This window comes from Acromyrmex echinatior, chromosome 3 (assembly GCF_024713525.1).
Source record: "Acromyrmex echinatior isolate Ae372 chromosome 3, ASM2471352v2, whole genome shotgun sequence".
NCBI classification, from domain to species: domain Eukaryota; kingdom Metazoa; phylum Arthropoda; class Insecta; order Hymenoptera; family Formicidae; genus Acromyrmex; species Acromyrmex echinatior.
Genome location: NC_141854.1, coordinates 17,419,185 through 17,444,164, shown reverse-complemented (window position 1 = coordinate 17,444,164; position 24,980 = coordinate 17,419,185). Strand labels below are relative to the sequence as shown.

The window sequence follows — 24,980 nt, the reverse complement described above, 5'->3', positions numbered from 1 at the left end:
ATATTGATGCAATTCGAAGAAAATGAAACCATTATTTTTTTAATCACATATAGTTCTTTTGCGGCAGATGATAATCAGTTGCAAGTTGGTCACAAATCTACTTTATTGACCGTCACATTTGAAGATTTTCCATTAATTTGCTGGCTGAGCTTTCCAACGCGCATGTGCAATATACATTTTGATGGATTTGCATTGGCAGGACTGTTACGATTTTGTTCCTTCATTACTTCGTCGGCATGGTGAGTGTTTTTGTATTGTGCTATCTCCAAAATAATCCAAAGATATTAAAGACATCGTCGCATTATTCCCAATTTATTTCCATTAAACATACAATTAACATTATCATGGATAATTTTCTGCATTTATTACATTCGCGAAGAGAATGTTACAATATGTCTTTTATTAAACCGGAAAGTGTTAACCTAAACGATCATTATTTCATATTGAATAACATAATCGAAGACAATTTTCGAATTAATCGTTAATTTCAACATTAGTCATCATTGTGTATTGTTGATCTTTTGCATTACTTTGTTATGTTTACCTAGTCTACACACAAGAAGAAGACCAGGAAGTTACGTGGACACGTGAGCCATGGCCACGGTCGCGTTGGTAAGTTTACCCGGTAAAATTTGTTGTAGCTATAACCACATGCATAAAGTAAATATAAATTAGTATTAGTAATATAATAAATGATGCTAATAAATAAACGGCACAATACATAACTATGAATTTGAGATTAAAATTTCACATTCTTGTCTTTGAAAAAGAAGAAATTAAATTTTTGTTATTGTAGAATATTCCTTCCAAAATTTCAACTGGAGTCCTTGAATAAAAATTCCGACTAAAGTTATTTGGAATCAAAGATGCTTCATTTTTTGTACATATACGATTATTCCTCTATCATGCGTCCTGACTTCTGTATTTTGATTCAACTTTTGATATAACTAGTTGTTTTTTTTCTTTTTATCAGATAGATATATTAAAGATATATACTGATTAATATATTTTTTTATTTATTATCTTTTAGGCAAGCATAGGAAACATCCAGGTGGTCGCGGTAACGCCGGTGGTTTGCACCATCACCGAATCAACTTTGACAAATACCATCCTGGTTATTTTGGAAAGGTAAGAATATATCTATGTAATATTGCACGATAAAAATAGCTATAGATTTTTTAGCTTTTTGCATGATTTATTTTTCTTCTTTTTTTTTTAATGTTGAAGAAAAATAAAGAGGAAAGACGAACGATGCAAGAAGTTCAGTTAGAAAGAACAGATCTTATGTATCAGATGATGAGACTTCAATTTTCACCGGCGAACTGAATTATATTGATTGTATTTGTATAATCTGAATAATTTCTAATAACTATATAAAAATGTTATTTGAGAATTTACAAATAATTGATATTTTTTTCTTCAACTTACAGCTCGGTATGAGGAATTATCATCTACGACGCAACACTAAATGGTGTCCCACTATAAATCTAGACAAATTGTGGACTCTGGTCTCTGAACAGACAAGATTGAAGTACAAAGATGTTGAAGGCAAAGCTCCCGTAATCGATCTTGTCAAAGCGGTAAGTAATTTTTTTGTAATCATAATTTTATGTACACTGGAGCTTCATAATAGCGTTGTGCGTTATTTCGAGGTTCACTATTAAAGTTTCAGTGTATCATATTTTCTTTTAAATATTTATATTGTATTTCCTCATATGATGATTTGCAACGGGCGGACTGAAAAGTGCTGTACAACACTTATATTCCTGTAGAATGTTGCATTCTGATTATTATAAAATATTTAAAAAAAAATTATATAATAAAACACGACAATTCAATTACGTTTGCACTTTTATTTTGGCATATAAAATATATAAATATTTATTGATATCAATATCAACTTTTTTCAGGGATATTACAAACTTTTAGGAAAAGGACGCCTGCCGAAGCAACCTGTTATTGTAAAGGCTAAATTCTTCAGCAAACAGGCAGAGGACAAGATCAAGGCAGTTGGTGGGGCATGTGTTTTGTGTGCATAATCATCGAGTATGTTAATTTCCCTTTAAACTTTTTCTTCGGTGATATCTTTTTGTTATTGTGATGATTCAGCAACGGGCGGTCTGAAAATTGTATAGCATTTTAACATAATGTTATGCATTAGTGTAGATTGTTGCATTCTGATTAACAATTTTATGAAATATCCTTAAATATTTTATGTAAATAAAATGCTAATTTATACGTTTTGTTTTCAGAATATCAATCTTCATAAACGTGTACTTTGTAAGTACTCAAACTTTGATGCAACCTGTGAAGATAGAAGATCGATATTAATTTACAGAGAATGTATTTCGATGAAATGATAAATAAACATTTTTTTAATCACATTCGTCTCGTTCCTTTCTCACAATTTGTTTTGTTCTTATAAAATTATAGTTAGATTTCACTTATATTATACAAACCAAACACATTTTAAGTTTCGTGATTTAGAATAAGATCAATCTTTTGTAACATAGATAGCAAAGATCTAAGCACTAATATAAAAAAGATTATATGAATCTCGTATCCCGCTAGATTCCTTATATAAGTCTCGTATCCCACTAGATTCCTTATGCTATGTGAGGTGGTGGTGGAGGTATTTGCATCCCGGGTGCTAAGAGAGCTGGTGGTGGTGGTACCGGATTAAACATTGGCGGTCTGGGCGGAGGTGGTGGAACAGGCACCATCGGGCCTAATCCTGGTCTTATCAGAGGAACTGGCGGTGGTGGTACTTTACCCACAGCTGGCTTCTCGTTTTTAAATGCAAACTGCAAGAAAAATTGTTTCGTGTCCTTGTTCCAGTGAGTCCAAAACTTTCCTTCTGCCTTTTCCACTTCCCTACTAGGAACCTATAATATTGATTATGTGAATAAGGAAACTATTGATTATGAAAAAAGAAAATATCGATTATGTGAATAAAGAAAAACTTTTCTACTATTACTACTTTTAAATATCATTTATATTAAACATGGAAATTCCTGTTTTAATTATTCAAACATAATCAATGAAATGAATACCTAATATTCAAATAGAAAGAGAATGTGAGAACATAGAAATAAGCATACAAATATGTAAAAAGAGTTATATTCAGTCAAAATGCATCTCAATGTTTAATATTTTTGTATGAATTTTATAATCAATTTATGTAAACTGAGCATCAATTATTTGCTGATTTTGACATATAAAAAGTCTTAAATTGAATACGTTTAAATTTATTTGTCCAATTCTGATAAATCAAACATGTATATGAATAATTAAACAGAAACTTCTATTTGTTTTAACTTAATTAAGGTTTAAAAGTATTATTACAAATTTTTGAAAGTAATATTACAAAATTGACAAGTAATTTAATGATACTGATGTTAATAAACATTCTTCAGAAATAATCATACTTTGAAGGCGATAGTCTCATATGGCTCAGCTGCGAACAGCAGATACTGCCATTTGCGATCTGGTGGCTCGACCCTTTGCTCATAGGCAGACATGAACCTATGTCGTGGTATCACATTGTCCGCCACCTCTGGATAATCTACTTGAAACAGCAGACTCTGCTGGCCAGACTCCGGATCACGCTGCTTGGTGACTCGATAACCAGGTCGACCGATCTTCACAAATTTCTTCGGCTCGACCCGGGGCTTTTCTGGTGCAAGGGTCTGTGGTGCTTCCTTGGCTTCTTTCGCAGCTCTCCTGGCTAAATTGGCTTGATGTTTCTTACCCTGAGTGTGTGCTAGATAACTGCCCTCATTGTTGTGTAAAGTGAGACACAGTTTACATTCGTATGAGCCTAGGTGATTTTTCATAAAATACGGATCCTTGTTTAGATCAATGGTCTCCAAAGCAAGCTGACGGAGACGCTCCCGACGATCGCGATTACTCTCCGACCAGGAGGCGACGCCGCCACCGCCGGTTTTGCCGCCTGGACGATTCTGGAAATCCATTGTTGTTCTCCGAGAATAAGCCGCGTCAGTAGAATGAAAATCGCTCTTTGTAAGTGTAGATACTCGTCAACGTTATCGTAAATAAATCAATAACCTCACTTGAATTTACTTAGTTTAACATAACCGCGTTTTATGACGTTATCAAATAGATAGCTTGCTACTTCACATTCGCACTCGAGATTAGCGTTTCTCGATTCGTATTGGATGACATTCCGGAAATCAATCAATCCAATATGAAAATGTCTCAACGCGGCTTTTTTTAGCTCTTTTTATATCAATTAAATTATATATTAAATGTATTTCGAGATAGGAACTGGCAAAAATTTTTGTTTCTTCAAGAACCTTTGAGAAATCGTCAAAATTCAATTTGCTCACACTCTCAGCATTATTGTCTCTTTTCAATGTCCAAATATACAATATATGTAAACAGACTTTACATTCAGCCTATAAAGGTGAATGAGAAAAATTGATTTGTTTATTGTGAAATCATCAAAAATTGTAATGTGAATTTGCTCACTTTTGTAATTTTCACCTCATTTCAAGATACACAATTGACTTTCTGAATAGTGATAGCAATAGAAATAATACGATTTCAACCTATCAGAAATCAGATACACTGGATTATATATTGGGTCATCTAAAAAATATCCGCGGTTTTTTGTCACTAGATGGTTGTGGGAATATGTGACTCAATGGATAAGTCAGATTCTCTTGACAAGCCCACGCTTGTCGTGTGATGTGATAAAGAAAATAATAATCAAGACTTTATTTGTAACTGGTAATAATAATATTTATTTCACGAGCACAATTTTATATGACCGTACAGGACGAACACTTTTATTGATCTGTTATTATAATATTTCTTTTTTTATTATTTTTACGCTGCTAGGCAATTCGTTACCAACATAATCCTTAAGCTTTCTACACTCGCTGCGCTAGTGAGGTATTAAGAATTCCCCACATGGTGTTGATGGTCAACACCATCTAGTGACAAAAAACCGCGGATACTTTTTAGATGACCCAATAGTTTCTGATAGGTTGAAACCGCTTCAGGCAAATATAACTGAACACGGTTTTTACTTGTGCCATTTTACTTAGAAGAAAAAGAAGAAGGTTTTTACATTGTTGTATAGTTTTACGTTACTCAATTTTGCGTAATACAATAATTTCCGCAAATAAGTACTTTTTTTTAAAAATAGTTAAATTTTTTGAGGTGTTCTCCAAAGATTATCAAATTTTTGGTAATATAATATAAATTTTATCGTAAGATGTAAAAATGTATTAAAAAACAATATTCTTTTTATTTATATTTTTTTATACGTACAAATCGGTTTCTTTTTTATATCTTTTCTTTTTCTACGTCTCTTTTTACATATATACATAAGTTATTATAGAGAAATATTATTTAATAATATTTACATAGATCAATTAATAATAATAAAATTTAAATAAATTCGATTATAAGTATTAGTTCTTACGAAAATACATTTCAAACAATTGGCCCGAATATTCGACTTTTACAGGAAGGATTAGACGACATTTTCCCGAAAAGTGAAGACGATAATGTTGGTATCAACCATACCTCATCGGTAACCTCAGTTCTCTTTCTATATATATTCGTATGCTCGCTGGTGTAAGAAGGCACTTGTTGACTGTAAATAATAATATTCATGTAAGGAATTCTAATAAATAATAGAATTTTGAATAGGAATATTTACAGCATGCAGATTGACTGTGTATCATGGATTCGAAATTTGAACTGTCGCTAAAAAGTCATTTTCCCTGAAGAAAAATAGGAGAATCTCGAATTCTTTCCGAAAGACGACTGCTTCTATTACCATCGTTGACTCTTTGTTGATTAACTGCGAGAGTCACGATGGCTGCGAGGGGCATTCATAGCCTGAGATTCAATCAGGATCAAGGTAAACTTTAATTTACAATTTAAACCACAAAGTACATTCTTTTTTTCATTGGCATTGAGTCTTTTTTTGAGTTATTCCCATCAATTGGTGAGATTTGTATATCTTTTTATCTTCTTAAGATTATATGACGTCTAAAAATAATCTTTCTTATGCTGTTCTTGTAGTTTAAATTCATTTTTAAATTTATATTATTTTTTCCAACTTTTTTGTATAATTGAATATGATTCCTATATTGTTCCCTTTTGATTAGTTAAATATACTCTTACTTTCCTCTAATCCTTTCTAAAGCTCTCTTTAAAGCTCTATCATTTCTTTCTTTATCATATTTATAACATTGAGCATTGAGACAATCTCTCTTTCTCAGGTTGTTTTACGTGCTGCATGGAATCTGGACTGAGAATCTATAATGTCGATCCATTGGTTGAAAAGACACATTTTGATAATGATTTAATGGGAAGCATCTCCATGGCCGAGATGCTCTGGAGAACAAACGTGATTGCCGTGGTAGGTGGTGGGAATCGTGCTAAATTTGCTGATAATACTGTTCTGATTTACGACGATCTATTGAAGAAGTTTGTCATGGAAGTCACCTTTACCAGTATCATTAAAGCGGTCAGATTGCGAAGGGACAAGTATGGAATCCTTTTGTTCTCTCATTGCAAATTCTTGTACATTAAGCATCTGCTCTATAGAAAGATATTCTTATATCATAGAATGATAGTGGCGCTGCAGCGAGAGATACACGTCTTTTCATTTCCCACGCCTGTTCGAAGATTGTTGACGCTCGAAACTAGAGACAATCCAATGGGCTTGGTGGAAATAGCGACGTTCGTGACAGCACAAAGGCAATTACTGGCTTTTCCTGGCCACAAACTCGGTAGTGTACAATTGGTGGATCTTGGAGCAACTGAAGCTGGTAGTTCCAGTGCACCTGTTACTCTTTCAGCACATCAGGTATTTCTTTTTGCTACTTGGATTTTTCTTTTTCAACATGATAAAAATTTACATGGCTCAATTACTTTAGAATTTATTTTTAATTTTTATTTATATTACAGTATTTTTTCAGTATTTCTTTTTAAAAATTCTTTGTATTCTTTATATAGATGACAGAATTAAAACTTAGATTTTTTTGCTCGATAAGTTGAAGTATTAAGCTATCCAAGATCCCTGATTGATACTTTAATGGTTAATAAAGCGAACAATGTTTTATTGTTCTATTTATTATCGTATCCATATATGTGTTGCAATAATAACAGGGTGCACTGGCATGTCTGGCAGTTAATGGAAATGGGACCATGATCGCGACTGCATCTGTTCAGGGAACTTTAATCAGAGTGTGGGATTCTGTACGCAGGAGTTTATTAGTTGAATTAAGGCGCGGTGCTGATCCTGCTACTCTCTATTGGTTAGTATACAAGATTATTATCTAACGTTATAGTATTTTACCATACTGCAAATATTTTTCAGTTTTTTAAGGTTTCTTAATATTTTTTTTCTTTTAGCATAACATTCAGCAGAGATTCGGAATTCTTATGTGTTTCGAGCGATAAAGGAACAGTTCACATATTTGCCCTAAAAAATACTAGTTTGAATCGACGATCCACGTATGTAGATTTTATTGTTTTTTAAATAAAGGCTGCGTTCAGTAGAAAAAACAGTTTTGCAACTATTTCAAGACTGTTCTTTAATATGATTAGTTCATATATTTAGATCCATGAGGAATTAAATGCAGTCACATTAAAAAATCCTTAAGTCATGATCAGACTAGAGATTGAAATTGAATTGAAATTTAATTAATCAGAAGAAAGAAAAAATCTCAAATTTAGTGAACTTTGCTTTGATTGATTAGATTCTAAACTAATCTCAATCTCTAGTTTATTCACAGCTTTACAGTAGTTGTAATGCTACTTTTCGATTTAATACAGCCAAACTTTTCATATATTGTTATCTCATTTTTAGCTTTTCAAATATGGGATTTTTGGGCAATTACGTCGAGAGTCAGTGGGCATTGGCTACCTTCACAGTACCTCCAGAATGCGCTTGCGTTTGTGCGTTTGGTACACACAATTCTGTGATAGGTACTGTATTTATTTTACGAAAAATGTCGCTCTGTTTCTTCCTTTATACTTTCATTTTTTTTTTGTAATTTCAGCTGTTTGTATGGACGGAACGTTTCACAAATACGTCTTCACCGCAGAAGGCAATTGCAATCGACAAGCGTTTGATGTCTTCCTCGACGTGTGTGATGATGACGATTTTTAATATGAGGCCTATTACGTATGCATGTGCATATAGTTACAAGACTATATACTTGCAACGAAATTTCTAGTCGGTTTACGAGCGAAATTTCTTATATGTGATACAATTGTACAGGTAATCGAATCGCCGATTACGTAAAAAGCACATAAATCATGGAAAAGTCAGTGTTTCATGGAATCTTCGAGTACAATCTTTTTTTATGATTTATGTGCTTTCCATAATTATACAGTTTTAATAAATATGAACAGACATTTATATTATATATTTTGTATAGCAAACAATCTATTTAATTTTATATCTATATTACCTATCCTTTATAGAATTTTTGGGAATATAGAAAAAAAACTGCATAACATCATAACATGTAATTAACATGTCCAATAATTTTACAGGAACTTCCAACAAATTTTTACAAATTTGAGTTATGAAGGTCTATCTGAGAAGGCTCGTTCTCGAAATCTTTCTGAAAAAAAGTTTATTGAGATAATAATTAACTGTGCATATCATTTGTTTATTAATAGTCTGAAGGCAGATATATACTGTATGGTTCAGGATTCAGCATAGGTCGTATCATGGTAGCATAACAGCATAAACCAAAAAATCCAACGAAACCTCCAACAAATACACCATACCTCCATCCTTTCAATCGCATAACTCCCAATAGATCTACGAATAAAAAAATCAAATACATTAATATACAGGATGATTCAAAATTTCCACATCTGACAAGTAGTTTTTGCAGGAAAATAAGTTGAAGTTATACGAGTAAATGCAAAAATTATTATCGAATGTAATTTTACTACAGGAAAAAGTTGTTTGTTTTAGCATAAAGAACAATTTTTTCCTTTAACAAAATTGCGTCCAATAAAAATTTTTTGCAGGAGAGCAGATTGAAGTTAACAAATAAGTGCAAAAATTATTTATCGGATGATCGGCAAATTTTGCTAAAGAAAAAAATTGTTTTAGCATAAAGTATCATATCCTGTAAATTCTAAATGTGGGAATTCGAATCACCCTGTATATGATTTAATTTAAAGTAAACGGAAACTTCCACTTTAATTATTAGAAACAGAATAAATTAAGTTTACACAAATTTTTTTATGTAAACAGTACAAGTAATGTAAAATATATAAATTATTATAAATTAGATAACACAATACAGAAAAAAGTAAATATGTTTTATGTTTGTTAATATGTTTGCCTTTAGTAAGTCTGATAAATAAAAATATATAATCGAGATGGAAGTTTCAGAGAGTGCAGTGCAACGATAAAAAATATAGATTATTTATGATGATACGTAAAACATAATTTACATTGTATACACACAGATATAGATTATTATTTATATTTTAATGTAACACATTCTTGATTCAAATATATTTGACTTATCTCAATGATATATTCTCAAACACAGAACCACATCGAGATTCAATTGTGATAACGTCATTAAAATATTGCATCGAATCTTACCACGAAAATTATTTTATATTTAATTGATCATTAAATAATCTCTGATTTTTGTTTCGATTTCTATTCATAAAGTTATCATGTCCAATACTTGTTTCCGAGGTTATGTCATATAGTGCCAAATTGTGCCGATAGATGGCGAAAACTTGTAACTTCATGTTTCTCGTTAGTACACATAAACGTATTACTTAGTATATAAGCAACATTGTAAGAAATCCCTACCGTACTTGCTTCGGCAGTACATATACTAAAATTGGAACGATACAGAGAAGATTAGCATGGCCCCTGCGCAAGGATGACACGCAAAATCGTGAAGCGTTCCACATTTTTTGTAGTTTTAAACTCTTATTATTTATTTATTTTAGTATTAATGAAATTGCATGATAATTTATTTGATAAGTTAGGTGTCCTAATGATTGAATTGGCAAGCGACAATTAATTTTGTGATGTTATATCAATTGCTGATGGATATTACCAAAAAAATCAATATTTATTAGTGTTTTATTTAATTGTATTAGTGTATGTATGTACATATATATCTATATGAAATTTATTTGTTTTATCGGTGTTAAAAAACATTGACATATAAATTTAGAAAAAGACTATCTATAATAATTTCTTTTAAAAAAATTCTAGGAAATTTAAAAGATTGTAGAATATTATATTAATAAAATTGAACTTTAAAAAACCATCAATATGCATCAATAAATGTGAAAAATATATATACACTTATTAGATAAATTTTTACATAAAAAATTTCAAAGTTTTTTTATATAGTAACGCTTTAGTTTCTCGTTAAGTTTTTAGGAATAATATTTAGCAAATTTATTTATAAAAATTGATTAATTTTAGAATAAAACGATAATAATATAATTCAGTTGTGCTGATATTGCGTAGTTTTTGCATCTCATATACATATGTAGTTTCATAATTTATTACTAAATTTATTCACTTGACAAGATCAAAATTTATATGATTCCTATCTATCTCGATAGGAATACACTTATAAATGGCATTTAACGACAATAGAGTGACAATTGACAATATGTATTAAAGTACTTCATATCTAAAGTGAATAAATTAAAATTCCATCAAAATTGCAGCAATTCTTTTAGCGTAATCATGAATAAATGTAAAGTTTTATTGACCGCATTCTATAGATATAATATGTTTATTTTGCAACTGTTGGAAATTTTCTTCGTGCTGATTAGATTAATACTTTTAAATCTAGAAGAAAATACTTTCTATTTCAACCACAGCGAAGAAAACTTCCAACTGTTGTAAAATAAACATTCTGCTGAACACGGCTAATGTGTATATGTATGTACGACAAGTGCACATATCAGAATATTCGGGAGTGTCATATCATCGATATGTGAACACCAGTGAACGCTGTAGACGGCGCGGCGTCTTGATCTCTTCACATTTACAGCATGATCTTTACGCGATAATTGAAATAGATGCGTAAAGCGTATTGTGCGGATTAAGTGACGACCAAGTCGGAAAAGATCCGCAAAAGCGTCAGTTTATCAATAACGGTGCTCCGTCGTCACTCTCGTCGGTGAATATCCTGGACGCCGGTGTCACGAGAGGTTACGTCCGCGAGCGGGATAAATGAATCGATTGTGGTAGTGGAAACAGAAAGGTAAGTGATCATGTCGAGAAAGTGGTTGTCGAATTTCGCGCTGGCCGGTACCATCAGGCTGCTGATAATGAACTCCGAGTACCAAAAGATCATCGGTAACCGTGTCGAGGTGTCGACCGCCTTAAACTCCTGGAAGAGAGGTTAGTCAGATCCTGCTTTGATACACCCTCCAATCGTAGGAGCACACATTTTGTTTGAGATTATATTCGACTGCGTTTTTATTTTAAATTAAAAATTAAAATATTAACATCCTAGAATTGTTGATACTTATTTTCTACTATTTAATTCTTTGGAACTAACGTGTCTATTGGATCCACTAAGTATATGATCATTTGAATAACAAATATTCTGATGAGTAAAAATAATTCATCTTTCTCTGTGAAGTAATGTTTATAGATAATAAAAATATTTAAATATATAAAAATTCATAAAAATAATAAAATAATAAAAATACATTGTATTTGAATTTATTACTACTAATTTTTAATTCTTGTATCTATTATTGAAGTAATTACAGTTTTATACAAAAATGTCAAACAATTCAATTTTCTTTACATTATATTTGCAAGTTTGAATTATTGTCATTAAAATAACTTTTCAATAAATTCTTTTTTATACAAGTTATATCATTTGTTTTTGATTCTTTGAAATTAATTAGTATCTTTTAGTCAACATAAATTAAATGGGTCTCACAATGTCAATAATTGTATCATAGATTTTGAGGATTAAATATTGTTTTGATTAATTAGGATCAGTTTCATAATCATGAAACTTAATATGTTTTTGAATTTCCAGTAACAGAAGGAGTTTACCTGCATAAGTTTGGCATAGACCCATACGAGGGAGATCTATTTCATGAAACTCCAATTGGCTTATACGTGTTCACTTTGATGCAGGAGTATTTACCTCAATGGGCATTATTTCTACTATTTGTTGTCGTTGACTTAACGACTGCCCTGTGCCTCGCTCATGCAGCAAAACATTACGCATTTGAATTGGTCGGTACAATATTGGAATTTAAATTTATTTAATTTAAAATTTTTTCGATAAAAATGTATGGTACTTATTGCAACTTAAATTACAGACAACGAAAAAGAAAGAGGAAAAGGATGAGAATAAGCAGCTTAGTAAAGATGTTCTCAACACATCTGCTCTGTATGTTTCCGCAGCGTATCTATTTAATCCGTACATAATACTAAACTGCATTGGCCTAACAACTACGGTTTTTACCAATCTACTCTACTCGATCGCGCTGGTGTCAATGACGAGACGCTCTGTGCTTTGGAGTTGCGCATCGATAGCGTTATTGACGTTGCAAGGACTCTACCCCATGTCACTTATGGTACCGGCAACTATTTATGTCGCCACTACAGCGAAGAACAGAAAAATTAGTATTGTTACGATGCTAATTGTATTTACAAGCATCCTGGCAATCCTATTTGCTGTTTCTTACTGTATCATGGGAAGCTGGTCTTTCTTGTGGAGTACCATTGGTTTCATTCTAACTGTTCCGGACTTACGTCCGAATATCGGACTGTATTGGTACTTCTTCACAGAAATGTTCGAGCATTTCAGATGGCTTTTCATCGCGTCTTTTCAGATAAACGTTAGTTTATTGTACATAGTCCCTCTAGCGTTACGATTGCGACGCGATCCAATGTTACTAGCATTTTCCTACCTAGCGATAGCTGCCATATTCAAATCTTATCCATGCATCGGAGACGTTGGCTTCTATATATCTTTACTGCCGCTGTGGAAACACTTGTTCCAACGTGAGTTTAATTCGCGATATTTTTATCGTATTATTGAGAACGGTGCGAATTATTCTAATACATCATACGTTTTTTTTTAGATATGCAACAAGGATTCATTGTAGGTTGTTTTTTACTGTTTTGCACGGTCTTTGCCCCAACTGTGTGGCATCAGTGGATCTATTCCAGGTCAGCAAACGCCAATTTTTACTTTGGAGTAACACTGGCATTCGCCATAGCACAAATCTTCCTTCTGACGGACATCTTATTCGCCAGCGTAAAATACGAGTTCGCAGTTCAGCACGGTATTGATAAGAAAATTAACGGAAATGAGGCTAAACTGCTACTCGAGTAAAATAGGCTTTTTTTAGAGCGAAATGTACAATACTCTGCCAATGAACAGTGACAAGTGATACATGTCTTTGAATCATTGCCATGTGAAAAAAATAAATAGTTTTTTACAAAAAAAGTTGTCTTTATTTTGATTGATACATTTATTTTTGGTTAAAACACTTATAATATCACAGTACAAACTTTCTTTTAAAACTTGCTTACCTCTAAAATATATACTAAAACAATTTAATAATTTACAGTTAAAATCATAAACGTGAAAAAAGATCAAGAATTTTTTACACGATTTATTTTCAAATTACATAATCGATATATAAAAAAATCATATATAAAACTACTATAAAATTATTATGGTATAATAATTATTATACATTAATTCCTATAGTTCTATACTTGTAAAAATATTTTATGATATGAGCATACTTATAATGCTTCCGAAAATATTTTACAATGTATGACTACGATCCAATGCTACAAGTACTTGGAAGCATTGGTAATGCCAAATAGACGTACTTAATATAGTTGATTTATAAAACAATTATTATATCGGAGACATATTAAGTCATATTTAACTATTTTAAAACTTCATAATACTGACGTTTTTCAATACTTTAAATTATTTGAAGACAATGGTGATACTATTTCGAACTTCTTTTTTTTGATAATTTATTAAAACCTTTATTCTTAATAATTAATTTAAACGATATATTTATTTTATTAAGTATTTAGCAAATTAAATATTCTGCGTGTAAAATCTCTGTTGCTTGTGTCCGAGCGTGGTGACTTTTCTTATATGCCTGTGCGCACCACGTATATAAATATGTCGTTTAAATTAATTATTAAGAATAAAGGTTTTAAGCGTTACCAAAAAAAGAAGTTATTTTAAGTATGAAACAGTTAAATATCATTGTTTTTATTTGTTTCAAATGCAACAATTAAAAACAATAATATTTAACTGTTTCATACTTAAAATAACTTCTTTTTTTGGTAACTTAAAGCCTCTATTTTTAATAATTAATTAAAAATAATACAACAATTAAAAACAATGATATTTCAAACAGTTAAATGTACAATATACATTTTGCATTCGAATCAATGCAATCAATGCTCATTAAAAATCTACATCATTATTTTTGATCGATCCTTAAAGTCAAGCTTTCCATTTTACGTACAAGTACATCAAATAATACTTCCGTTTTTCTTTTTCCTTTCTTCTCGATTAAGTTTGTTGCATTTGATGTATCGCTATCATTACATAAATAAGTGTAAAGATTGTTCATTAATTTTATTTCACGGTTCTTTTTTAACGGTAACCGTTGAAACGGAACATATCCATTGTGTTCTTTACAATAGTCCCATAATAGTTTCCAACGTTCGTCTTTGCATAGTATATTTGGATCTCCTATTATTATAGTAAGTGCTTTTGCACGTGTTAAAGCAACATTAAATCTCTGCAAAGAATATATATAATTTTTTATAATATATATATACACAATATATGTAGAACATAATATAATTTTTATAAAATTATATTATGTATAATTTTATAAAATTCAAGATGAGGTATGGCTTTATATGAGCCAACAATTGACTTATTATTGACTGATCCCAAATCTGATCTTGACTCTCAATTATTATGTATAGTTTTGAAAGGTAGATTAAATTAATTAATAGGAAAATGAAGTGAATTGTAACCCCATTAAAATAAAAACTCATATATCATCTACAAGTAATTGGTATATTAAACATTTCTTCTGTTTTATATATAAAATTGGTTTATATAAATATATTAGCATATACACAACAAATATGACCATAAAATGAAATAAATTATAACAACTGTTGGGATGTCGTGTAGTTCCGTGAGAGCGATGGATTCGTAACTCATAAGTCGCGAGTTCAAATCTCGCATCCCATATATAAAAATTCATAATCCATATTAATTACAGAAAAACTCTTTAAATCTCTAGATGACTAGAGTAAGTTCAGAAATGGTATCACTCATCTCTCCTATGACTATTACTTCTATAAAATATTATTAGTGCTTATATTTGATAGTACATGAAATCAATAACATACCTTTGGATTGGACAAGAAACCAATATGCTCTTCGCTATCGTGTTTGAAGAGCTTTGATCGTACCGTCGATAATATTATCACATTTCGTTCTTGTCCTTGAAATGTTTCAACTGTTCCCACAGTTATATCTTTATAATTCATAGCTGCCAAGTGATATTTAATGTGCAGCTGTTGTCGTGTAAAAGGCGTTATGATTCCAATATCCTGCTGTGTTATCGCGTGTGTCTTAAATTGGGTATTCATCAGTATATCTACGTATACTAATACCGACAATACTTCGGCTGTGTTATAGACACTGCAAATATGTTTATACAATATCAAGTAAATATAAAGGTATATAAGTACAAAGTAGATAACTGTCAAGTGTGAATTTGAAATAAGAAGGTTGTGGAAGAATTGTGGAACTTCGGTATTAATAAGTATGTAAAAAAGTTCGCGAGTCGGAAATTCACCTTAGGAAGAGAAAAAATCAGTTTGATCAAATAATTTTTACTATCGCTGATCAACCCTCAAAGTTTCGAAATTTTAAGTAAAATTGTGTACTAAAAAAAATCTATCTGTAATTAGCACAATTAATTTGTTCGAATTTACATCTAAAGAATTCGTCCAAAGAGTTTTTTAGTATAATTTTATTAAAAATTTCGAAACTATGAGACTTGATCGAGGATAGTAAAAATTATCTGATCGAACTGATCTTTTATACATGTTAGTATTAAGGTTCCACAATTTTTCCGCAATCTCCCTATTTCAAATTCATACTTTTGATTTTTTTCGATATTACACTCTATTTAATATTTTTCAGATGAAAAATTTACTAGGATAACTGTCCATATACTATGTCTGTCTCTATTAATGTGCCTTTGTACTTAAATAAGCCATAAAGAAAATTAGCACAAATATAATATAAAAGATATTTTTTTTTTATTAAGTTAAATTATTAACGTATACGATATCAAATAATATTCAATTTTTTAATTATTAAAATATAACAAACATTTTTTGAAAGAAAAAATATATATTTAGAGGAATTTATCATTTATAAATCGAGTAGTATCTCAAGATTGATTCCTATTAGTGTGCCCTGTATTGGAGCTGAGAGCGTTGTGTTACGAATATACATTGAAATTATAAGTATAATTAAAGTAATGATTTATACAATATTAACTTAAACAGTTAAGCGTACATCTATTATCTATTTTAATAATATGTTAAAATTAATCAAATATAAATACAAATACATTAATAGGGCCATCGCTCTTTGGAGGGACATACTAACAGGAGCAAAAATATTGTCTTTATTACAAAAACATTATAAAACATTAACTTTTTTTTTAGATTAAAAAATATTTAAAAAAAGAAATAACTGAAAAACCAATATTGATTCAAGTAAACAAAATTCAAGCTATAATATTTAATAATTCAATAATGAGCAAATTTTGACTTAAAGCACATTAACAGGGACAATTGCCCTAATTATAAAAAATGAAGGCTCCTCTCAGAGTAGTCTCTGCGGTCGTATTTTGATTATAAACGAGAAATGAAATATTGAAGTTCCTTGCATGTCATTTATAAATAAAGATTAAGAATTAATATAGTCGCAATGACTACTCAGAAGCCTTAAATCTTGCTTTAAGACAATTTCAATGACATTTATATACTTAAACATATCAACTTACCTTAGAGATTCACATCTTTGTTCTGTGCCTAATACTTCTTGAAATATCATGGGAAATTTTTTATTGGATAACTGCGACCAGTTCAATGCCATTTGCGTATCAGCTCCTCCACAGACTTTCAATTCGTCATTATAAAATAATTTATTTGACATATATAAAAGATTTCCGTGACTACGATAATTTTTAATTAATTTTGTTATGTAGTTCGGATTATATTTTCCATCCTGCATTTTATACGGATCACAATCATTCATTAATCTTTCTAACATGGATCTTCCTGTTAGGATAATAATAGTTAAAAAAATGTAATATAGATTACATGACATGTAATATCATTTATTACCAATAGAAAAAAACTTACCGAGCAAACGCTCAATTCTCCTGCAACGAATTACAGGTCCTAATTGATAAGGATCGCCTGCGATAACAATTTGTGCTTGAAATCCAATCCCTTCATCCTCAGCTTGATTTGTTACCGCGAGAGGAATTAACATATCTGGTTCAGTTGCCTGACTTGCCTCGTCAATAATTATATAAGAAAAATGATTCTTCCGGAAATTTTCATCAATCAATCTATAATAAACAGTATGAGATATTATAATACAGATTATATAATACAAGGTAGGGCACCTAAAACAAAATACTGGAATATCTCGAAAATTAAACACGGTAAGGAAAAATGTTTCTGACAAAAGTTGTACTATATAAAGGGGGACAAATAATGAAATCATTAAAAAAAAATCGATTTTTCCTCACATGGAGATGTCCATTTTTTTAAATGAAAAATGGTATGATTTTTTTTACATAATATGATTCCTGTAATTATTCTGTATATGAAAGTATTAAGATAATGATATAAAAAAAACCAATAATTTACGAGATATGTTATACTTTATTGTGGCACATTTTAACATAAAATATTAAATAAATCGTAAACTATTAATTTTTTTATAATCGTATCTTAATACTTCTATGAACAGAATAATGAGATGAATTAATTGATGAAAAAAAAAACACATAGTAGTTTATTTTCCAAATTATCCATTTTGCATACATATTTTTTTAAAACAACTGTATTTTAATTCATCTTATTATACTATTCATAAAAGTATTAAGGTACGATTATAAAAAAATTAATAGTTTACGAGTTATTTAACATTTTATGTTAATACATGTCAGAATAAAGTATAAAATATCTCGTAAACTATTGGTTTTTTGATACACCACCTTAATACTTTTATATGCAGAATTAGAGGAACACACCATATTGTATAAAAAAAATCATACCATTCCATTTAAAAAAGTAGAGGCGACTTCCATGTGAACTTTGAAAAATCGATTTTTTTTTTAAATGATTTCATCATTATTTGCCTCCTTAGAATCATATAACTTTTGTCTGAAATATTTTTCCCTATCATGTTTAATTTTCGAGATATTCCATTGTTTTATTTTAGGTCCAATCTGTATATATTTTTTTAAAATTTAATTTAATAATATCAATTTAATTGTAAAATATTACATCTAAATAACATTCATATATAAAAATGATTAATTTTATTTAATCATACAAAAATTGCTGATTAAAAATAAAAATTTAGACTAATAATGTTTAAAATAATAATATACACATGTACAAAAGATGAAAAGAATATTGAATAATATATCAAATGCATACCTTATGGATGATGATAATGTTGAAATAATAATTTTTTTCTGCAGCAGTACATCTTTCGACAAAAAAATTGTAGTGTCTTCAACAAAATTCGCACATGGTCGGATCTCTTTGTCCACAGATAACCTGTTTTTCAATGAATAAAATTCAGTTTATATAATTTTTATCATATTTTATAAAATTTGTTACAATTAAGCAAAATTAATTAGAAATAAAAATGATATTTAAAGATATAAATTTTTTGTGTGACATTATTTATGTTAGAGATTTCTACATAATAAAAAAAAAGAAAAAAAAGAAATCAAGAAACCTATACAAAAATAAAATTTTTACCATTCTCTAGATGGGGCATACATTCGATATATCAAGTTTATTGGAATATTTTTAATCAATCTTTTGGCGATTTCATCAGCTGCTGTATTAGATAGTGTGCATACTAATATGTTTTTCATTGGATATTGTCTCACAATCTATTAACCAAAAAATTAAAATTAATAAAAATAAATAAAATAAATTAAATATAACATTTTATTAGACATTAAGTCTAGCTAAGAAATTACCTGGCATATAGCCTCAACCAATGTCGCAGTCTTTCCAGTACCTGGGGGGCCAAAAATTATATAAGGTGCAGGACGTGCTGTGTTATTTAATATCTTCATCACTGCTTGCTTTTGTCGTTTATTCTTCTTTATATTAGTATTTATCCATTCAATATCACTATACAACATATGTTTACAGTTATGATAACAATATAGTTCCAAATAATAAAACATTTTATTTTAAAACTTACAATTCCATATCTGTACAATTTGTCTTCAATTGTGGATATATAATCTCACGCCAATTACATTCACTCATTATCATTAATGCATAATGACAGCACCTTAATGGCCAATGTTTGCTTTGAAAACTAATATTAAATCTTTTTTCCTTGTCTCTCAATATTTCTGCTTGTCTGAATAACGAAAAAAAAAAATATAATACATGAAATTAATTCTATTACTATTATACTAATATACTACATTGTTATAAAGACTAAATATATTTCCAAGTGTTAAAACATGCAGATGTTAGCAGAGGTTTTTAAAGCAGTTGCATGTCAAGCAAAAGACTAAATTTGATTCTTTGATCTTGCTATTTCGTATAAAGAATTCTGAATAAAAAAATATCATTCATAGAAATAAATATTCTAAACAAATTCAAAATAATGCATTGCAATACTGTGTTCCTTGGAGAATAAAAACATAAAATAAAAATATAGAAAAAAGAAACAGTAATATTGTATCTCAATAAGTATAGATGAAATATATCAAAGTAGAAAGGATATTCATTCATAAAAAAGTACTACTTACTTAGAATGAAAGAACTTTACTGTAACTTCATTTTTTAATACGTTTATGATTTTAGCTCCAATAGGTTTGCTTGCATGAGCTTTGTTTGTATTTTCACAAAAAATTGCAATATCACCTGGTCTAATTAGCTTAGAAGGCTCAATATTTAAAGATGCCAGGTTGATAGTAAAACTCTTTTCTGAATTATACTCCTCAATTGCATAATTTAACAATGTGTACTTTTTCATTTCAAGATCTAGTTCAAATTGTATTAGATACAAGCACATTTTTAATATGATCAAATAATTCAGCTCTGTTATCCTTTGTACATTCGACAAACTTTCAATGCATTTTATGTAATTATTACATAGATCTGAACAGTGACTAGAACTCTGTCCTAAATATATATTTTTTAATGCAAGCTCTAAATCACGTGGAAAATTAATTTCTGGTAATGATGGTGTATGTACTATTGCAGGTACTGTACATATCCTAAAAAATTTAATGGTACATTAAATAACTTAATGAATTAAAATTATAAATAAACATTTCTTTTATATAAAGATATGTAAAACATTAATACGTAATATGAAAGAATTATAAACTGCTCACATTATATAACATGTTATTTGCTAAAATGACAATAGCATGTTACTTGTAACACCATTATCGTTACTATTACCTTTTCATAATGACAATTTGGTAATGACATTACAATTTTTCATGATAATAACGATAATGTCAGAATCGGGAATCTTTTTTGAAAATACTTATTATCATACTTTATCATTAAAAAGAGTAATAAGTTACTTTAAAAAAATGACCGTTCCAACTCTAGCATTATTGTTACTATTATGAAAAATTATAAATTATTAAATCATTATTACAAAAAAGTAACAGCATTATAAATAACATGTCATCCTTGGTTATATATTATTCCCATATTATATATATAAAAGTTACATTTTTTAATTAATTTAATTAGAATGTATTTTTAATATCATAAACAAATTAACATAAATTTTTCTTACATAAGATTCTCGTACTCATTTTTCTTCTGCATGATGAAAGTATATATATTCGTAAAAATTGCTAAATACAAATATCACACCTAAAAATATATAGAAAAAATAAGAATATTAAAACGTTTTCTAATTCTGCACAAATACATAATCAACAATCACAAAAGAATTGCGAACATTTAATGCAAATAACCACAAATTTCACATCAAAATATAAAAAAATCTCTAAATAATTAAACTAATGCTCTTTTTATATGTTTAGGTAACACATATAACGAGTTTTTTTACATTAATATACAGAATAATCATTTATACGTTATCGTGATAAAACGAAAGCCACGTATTACTTCAAAGAATTCTATAGTTACAAAATGCTGATAAGCTATATATATAATATACACAATAATAAGTAATCTTATCCAGTGCATCTTTATCTTCTTGGTGTTACTTGCAGTTATGTTTTATGAATGAGGGGACTCCCGCTGGGTGCAGGGAGTGCATTCAATAAGTGTATTCAGAACAATTCAAACTACAATTTTTTTTTCTTTTTCTTTAATTCGGCCTCGCAGCCGAACTGATTGGACTTTGATAGTCTTCGAAATATAAACTAAGGTAAATTGAATACAAGGCACCGACCACCTCGGACGAATAAAAAAAGATGATGTAATTCAAACGAAAATGGCGAGGCGCTCCCTCAAATACTGGACGCCTGCGGCTACACTTCCGCGCCACATGACCGCGCGCCGAAATGAATGAAGAGACTTCGAATAATGTAATGCAATGGCACTGTCGAAGCCGGCAGCGTTTTTAAAAAATATATTCAAGGTGCAACACCCGAGACAAGAGGGAACCCTGCTTGAATGGTCACGCGGACTTCAAACTACAATTCTGGTGGCAAAAGATAGGTGAAACAATTTGAGTGCGCAGTAGCTGATTTGATTGTAGCCAATCAGAAATTGTTCTAAGAGTGTAAAAAGCAATAGTACAAAATTAGATTGGATAGAATTGAAAAAATTTAGAGGAAATAGGCACAACAGGGAAGCTATCAAAGTATATCCACACAACTTGCATAGCTGCATAACATATGTAAAGAAAATTATCCAATCGCATTTCTCTTACAAAGCTGCACGTAAAATGTGATTGGATAATTTCTTTATGCATACATTTATGCGACTAAGCAAGTTTATGTGGATATATCCTCAAGCGAGAAGCACAGACCTTGCACAATGCATAACATAATGCATAAAAAATTAAAGTCCTCCGTTTCCTTCCTTTCTATAAAATAAAGAACTATGATTGCTTGAATTTCTCATGCTTTATGTGTTATGCGTTATGCAAGAGTCTATGCTCCTTGCTTCAGAGTCAAGACTATGTACCAATGGAAGGACGAAAGTCTACCATTTCGGAAGAGACATGCGTAAGGTGTAAACTTAAGCCGATGAGCCATCAATCAATCAGGATACTGCTTTAGATCTACATAATCTGACGGAAATAGAAGTATCAATAAATTTATCCGTAATGCCTACTGCACACTGGACGCGATAAGTGATGAGCGACGAGCAATATCCAATGAGAGCTTTGCTTTGTGTCGCACGTGAGAGAAAGCAGAACTTTTATTGGATATCGTGCGTCGTTCATCACTAAGAAAAATTTCAACTGATTAAAATTTGCTTTATGGATAAGTTTATTGTTATAGTGCTATTTTTATTTTCGTCGTACAGATTACGTACGTAATTAGTGTACAAACCGACATGTGCACTAAAAATTGCAGACTACAAAAAAAATTCATTGTCACTACTGGGTATGATTATACTGTGCTAATACTTAGAATATATTAAAATTTTATTATTATTAATGTTTAATCTTTGTAAACATTATTAAATAATATTTCTCTATAACTTATGTATATATGTAAAAAAAGACGTAAAAAAAAACGTAAAAAGAAGCCGTAAAAAGAATTTGTATAAAAAAGAATATTATTTTTTAATATATTTTTATGTCTTGGATACGATAAAATAAAATAAATTATCAAAAATTTCGTGGTCTTTAGAAAACACCTCAAAAATTAAGCATGAATATAATATATTTATCCAATTTGCAATATTCTTAATTAATTTTCCTCAAACGCCACGAACTTTTTAATAATGATTGTATCTAGATTATATCAAAGTAAAAAAATCTACAAAAAATTTTCTTTTACTTACAATTTGAGTATCCGATTATCGCGAATTATTATTTCCAATCTACTTGACTAAATGTGGCTCTTGGAAAAACTTTCATGTAGCCTTTTGTTGATGAATTACAAAAAGATTCGGAAAATTCAACTATTTTTATTTAAAAAGAAACACTTATGTGTAGAAATTACTGTATTATGTAAAATCGAGAAACATAAAATTACACGTGTAAAAATCTATCTTCTTCCCATGAAAAAATCCATGAAAAATCAGATGTGATTTTAGTGCCATCACGCCTTGCGGGAAAAGTTGGAAATATTGACTGTCACGTGATCACACGTATGTATCATTCCATACCTATCCCATACATAATATCACATACGTGATTTTGTGATCACGTGACAGACAATACTTCTAACTTTTCCCGCAAAGCATGATGATACTAAAATTACATTTGTCGGATTTTTCACGAGTTTTCCTACACCGTGTTTTGAGCTCATTTTTTTCGTAACCGGCCTTCAGTTTGATCTTCTTCTTATTACTCTGTGCACCTACCCTTATTTAATATTGGGTGAACAACAAAAATAAAACAGTACGCAAGAGCACTACAATGATATTTTCGAACACAGTCCTAGACCGCGGTCCGATTCACGCTTACAGCGCTATCAACGCGTTCACGGTCAGTCTGATTCGTCTAATTCACTCATTGTTTTGCGTCAGCAAAATGACGTCATGGATTTTTTAATTGCTCACGGCACAGTACGTACAGTAACGTAATTATCCTGATTTTATGTTGGCCAAAATGGAGTGTGCATGCTTGAAATAAGTAAATGTCCGTCTCATTTCTTCCTTTTTTATTGCTCTCTCTCTCTCTCTCTCTCTCTCTCTCTCTCTCTCTCTCTCTCTCTCTCTCTCTCTATTTACATTACGTTCCAAACTTCCTCTTCGAGGAAGATTTTACTCTATATGCTATAGTACGTCACATGTACTATATATTTCAAGCAAATGAACGTTTCAATGGACACGTTCAAGCCGAAAAAAGCTGCTAATCTGCTTGCTGAGCAAATGAATATAATTGGTTGTTACTTATAGATCCAACCAATTACATTCAATCGCTCGGCGAGCAGACTAGCCGCTTTATCTGGTTTGAACATGCCCAAGGTTTTACTTAAACATTTGTATATATTGTTTAATCTTGAGAGCTCAATTTTATTCCGAAACTTATTTAAACATTTATCTTTTAAGCATACGTGGTTCAGAGTAGAAATTTAGAGGGAAGTATTGGGTCATCTAAAAAGTATCCGCGGTACTTTGTCACTAGATATATGACCATCAACACACATCTAGTGACAAAAAACCGCGAATACTTTTTAGATGACCCAATATTATGAGCTCCGCACAATAAAAGCAACAGGGAACAGAGAACAGAGTATAAGAATTTCAACCTATCAGAAACTGTGTATTCCATAATACATGATTTCTGATAGGTTGAAATTTTTATTCTCTGTTCTCTGTTCCTTGTTCCTTTTATTGTGCGGAACTCCTTATGTATATTGTCCATTTGGTGAAATGTTATGTGAAAAACCTCGAGAGATTGGTCTAATGTTTGTGAAAAAGTGAAATAAAATGAAAAAGTGAACAAAAGTAACATAGAAAA

General features: G+C 30.2%; 5 protein-coding genes, 1 long non-coding RNA gene and 1 other non-coding gene across 7 annotated transcripts; 4 read left to right on the top strand and 3 right to left on the bottom strand.

Annotated features, from left to right (window-relative positions):
• The first annotated feature begins 103 nt into the window (after positions 1–103).
• On the top strand, positions 104–2,384 carry RpL27A (ribosomal protein L27A). The gene is made up of 6 exons (XM_011063076.2): positions 104–239; positions 549–612; positions 1,031–1,128; positions 1,431–1,580; positions 1,911–2,046; positions 2,253–2,384. The coding sequence occupies exons 1-5, from the start codon at positions 237–239 to the stop codon at positions 2,037–2,039; spliced, it is 444 nt and encodes a 147-aa protein (XP_011061378.1). The 5' UTR covers positions 104–236; the 3' UTR covers positions 2,040–2,046; positions 2,253–2,384.
• Positions 1,834–4,399, bottom strand: Sf3a2 (splicing factor 3A subunit 2). Its single transcript, XM_011063063.2, has 2 exons — positions 3,429–4,399; positions 1,834–2,885 (listed from the first exon to the last, which is right to left on the bottom strand). Exons 1-2 carry the CDS (start codon positions 3,972–3,974, stop codon positions 2,607–2,609), a joined length of 825 nt encoding a protein of 274 aa, XP_011061365.1. The 5' UTR covers positions 3,975–4,399; the 3' UTR covers positions 1,834–2,606.
• Positions 4,400–5,462: 1,063 nt separating this feature from the next.
• On the top strand, positions 5,463–8,417 carry LOC105150179 (WD repeat domain phosphoinositide-interacting protein 4). The gene is made up of 7 exons (XM_011063086.2): positions 5,463–5,896; positions 6,261–6,528; positions 6,610–6,850; positions 7,153–7,301; positions 7,399–7,500; positions 7,856–7,974; positions 8,049–8,417. The coding sequence occupies exons 1-7, from the start codon at positions 5,851–5,853 to the stop codon at positions 8,156–8,158; spliced, it is 1,035 nt and encodes a 344-aa protein (XP_011061388.1). The 5' UTR covers positions 5,463–5,850; the 3' UTR covers positions 8,159–8,417.
• Positions 8,418–8,505: 88 nt separating this feature from the next.
• LOC147910287 (uncharacterized) lies at positions 8,506–9,773 on the bottom strand. The gene is made up of 3 exons (XR_015544369.1): positions 9,626–9,773; positions 8,696–8,821; positions 8,506–8,618 (listed from the first exon to the last, which is right to left on the bottom strand). It is a non-coding gene; the product is annotated as an uncharacterized LOC147910287 (long non-coding RNA).
• Positions 9,774–9,845: 72 nt separating this feature from the next.
• On the top strand, positions 9,846–9,952 carry LOC147910286 (U6 spliceosomal RNA). Its single transcript, XR_015544697.1, has one exon. It is a non-coding gene; the product is annotated as a U6 spliceosomal RNA (small nuclear RNA).
• A 989-nt stretch (positions 9,953–10,941) lies between these two features.
• Positions 10,942–13,487, top strand: PIG-U (phosphatidylinositol glycan anchor biosynthesis class U). The gene is made up of 4 exons (XM_011063103.2): positions 10,942–11,407; positions 12,063–12,265; positions 12,352–13,039; positions 13,120–13,487. The coding sequence occupies exons 1-4, from the start codon at positions 11,278–11,280 to the stop codon at positions 13,371–13,373; spliced, it is 1,275 nt and encodes a 424-aa protein (XP_011061405.2). The 5' UTR covers positions 10,942–11,277; the 3' UTR covers positions 13,374–13,487.
• Positions 13,488–14,018: 531 nt separating this feature from the next.
• Positions 14,019–22,991, bottom strand: LOC105150200 (RNA helicase MOV-10). Its single transcript, XM_011063116.2, has 10 exons — positions 21,159–22,991; positions 20,149–20,619; positions 19,587–19,751; positions 19,357–19,513; positions 19,130–19,266; positions 18,800–18,922; positions 17,486–17,697; positions 17,125–17,401; positions 15,449–15,743; positions 14,019–14,820 (listed from the first exon to the last, which is right to left on the bottom strand). Exons 1-10 carry the CDS (start codon positions 21,188–21,190, stop codon positions 14,497–14,499), a joined length of 2,193 nt encoding a protein of 730 aa, XP_011061418.1. The 5' UTR covers positions 21,191–22,991; the 3' UTR covers positions 14,019–14,496.
• Positions 22,992–24,980: the final 1,989 nt, after the last annotated feature.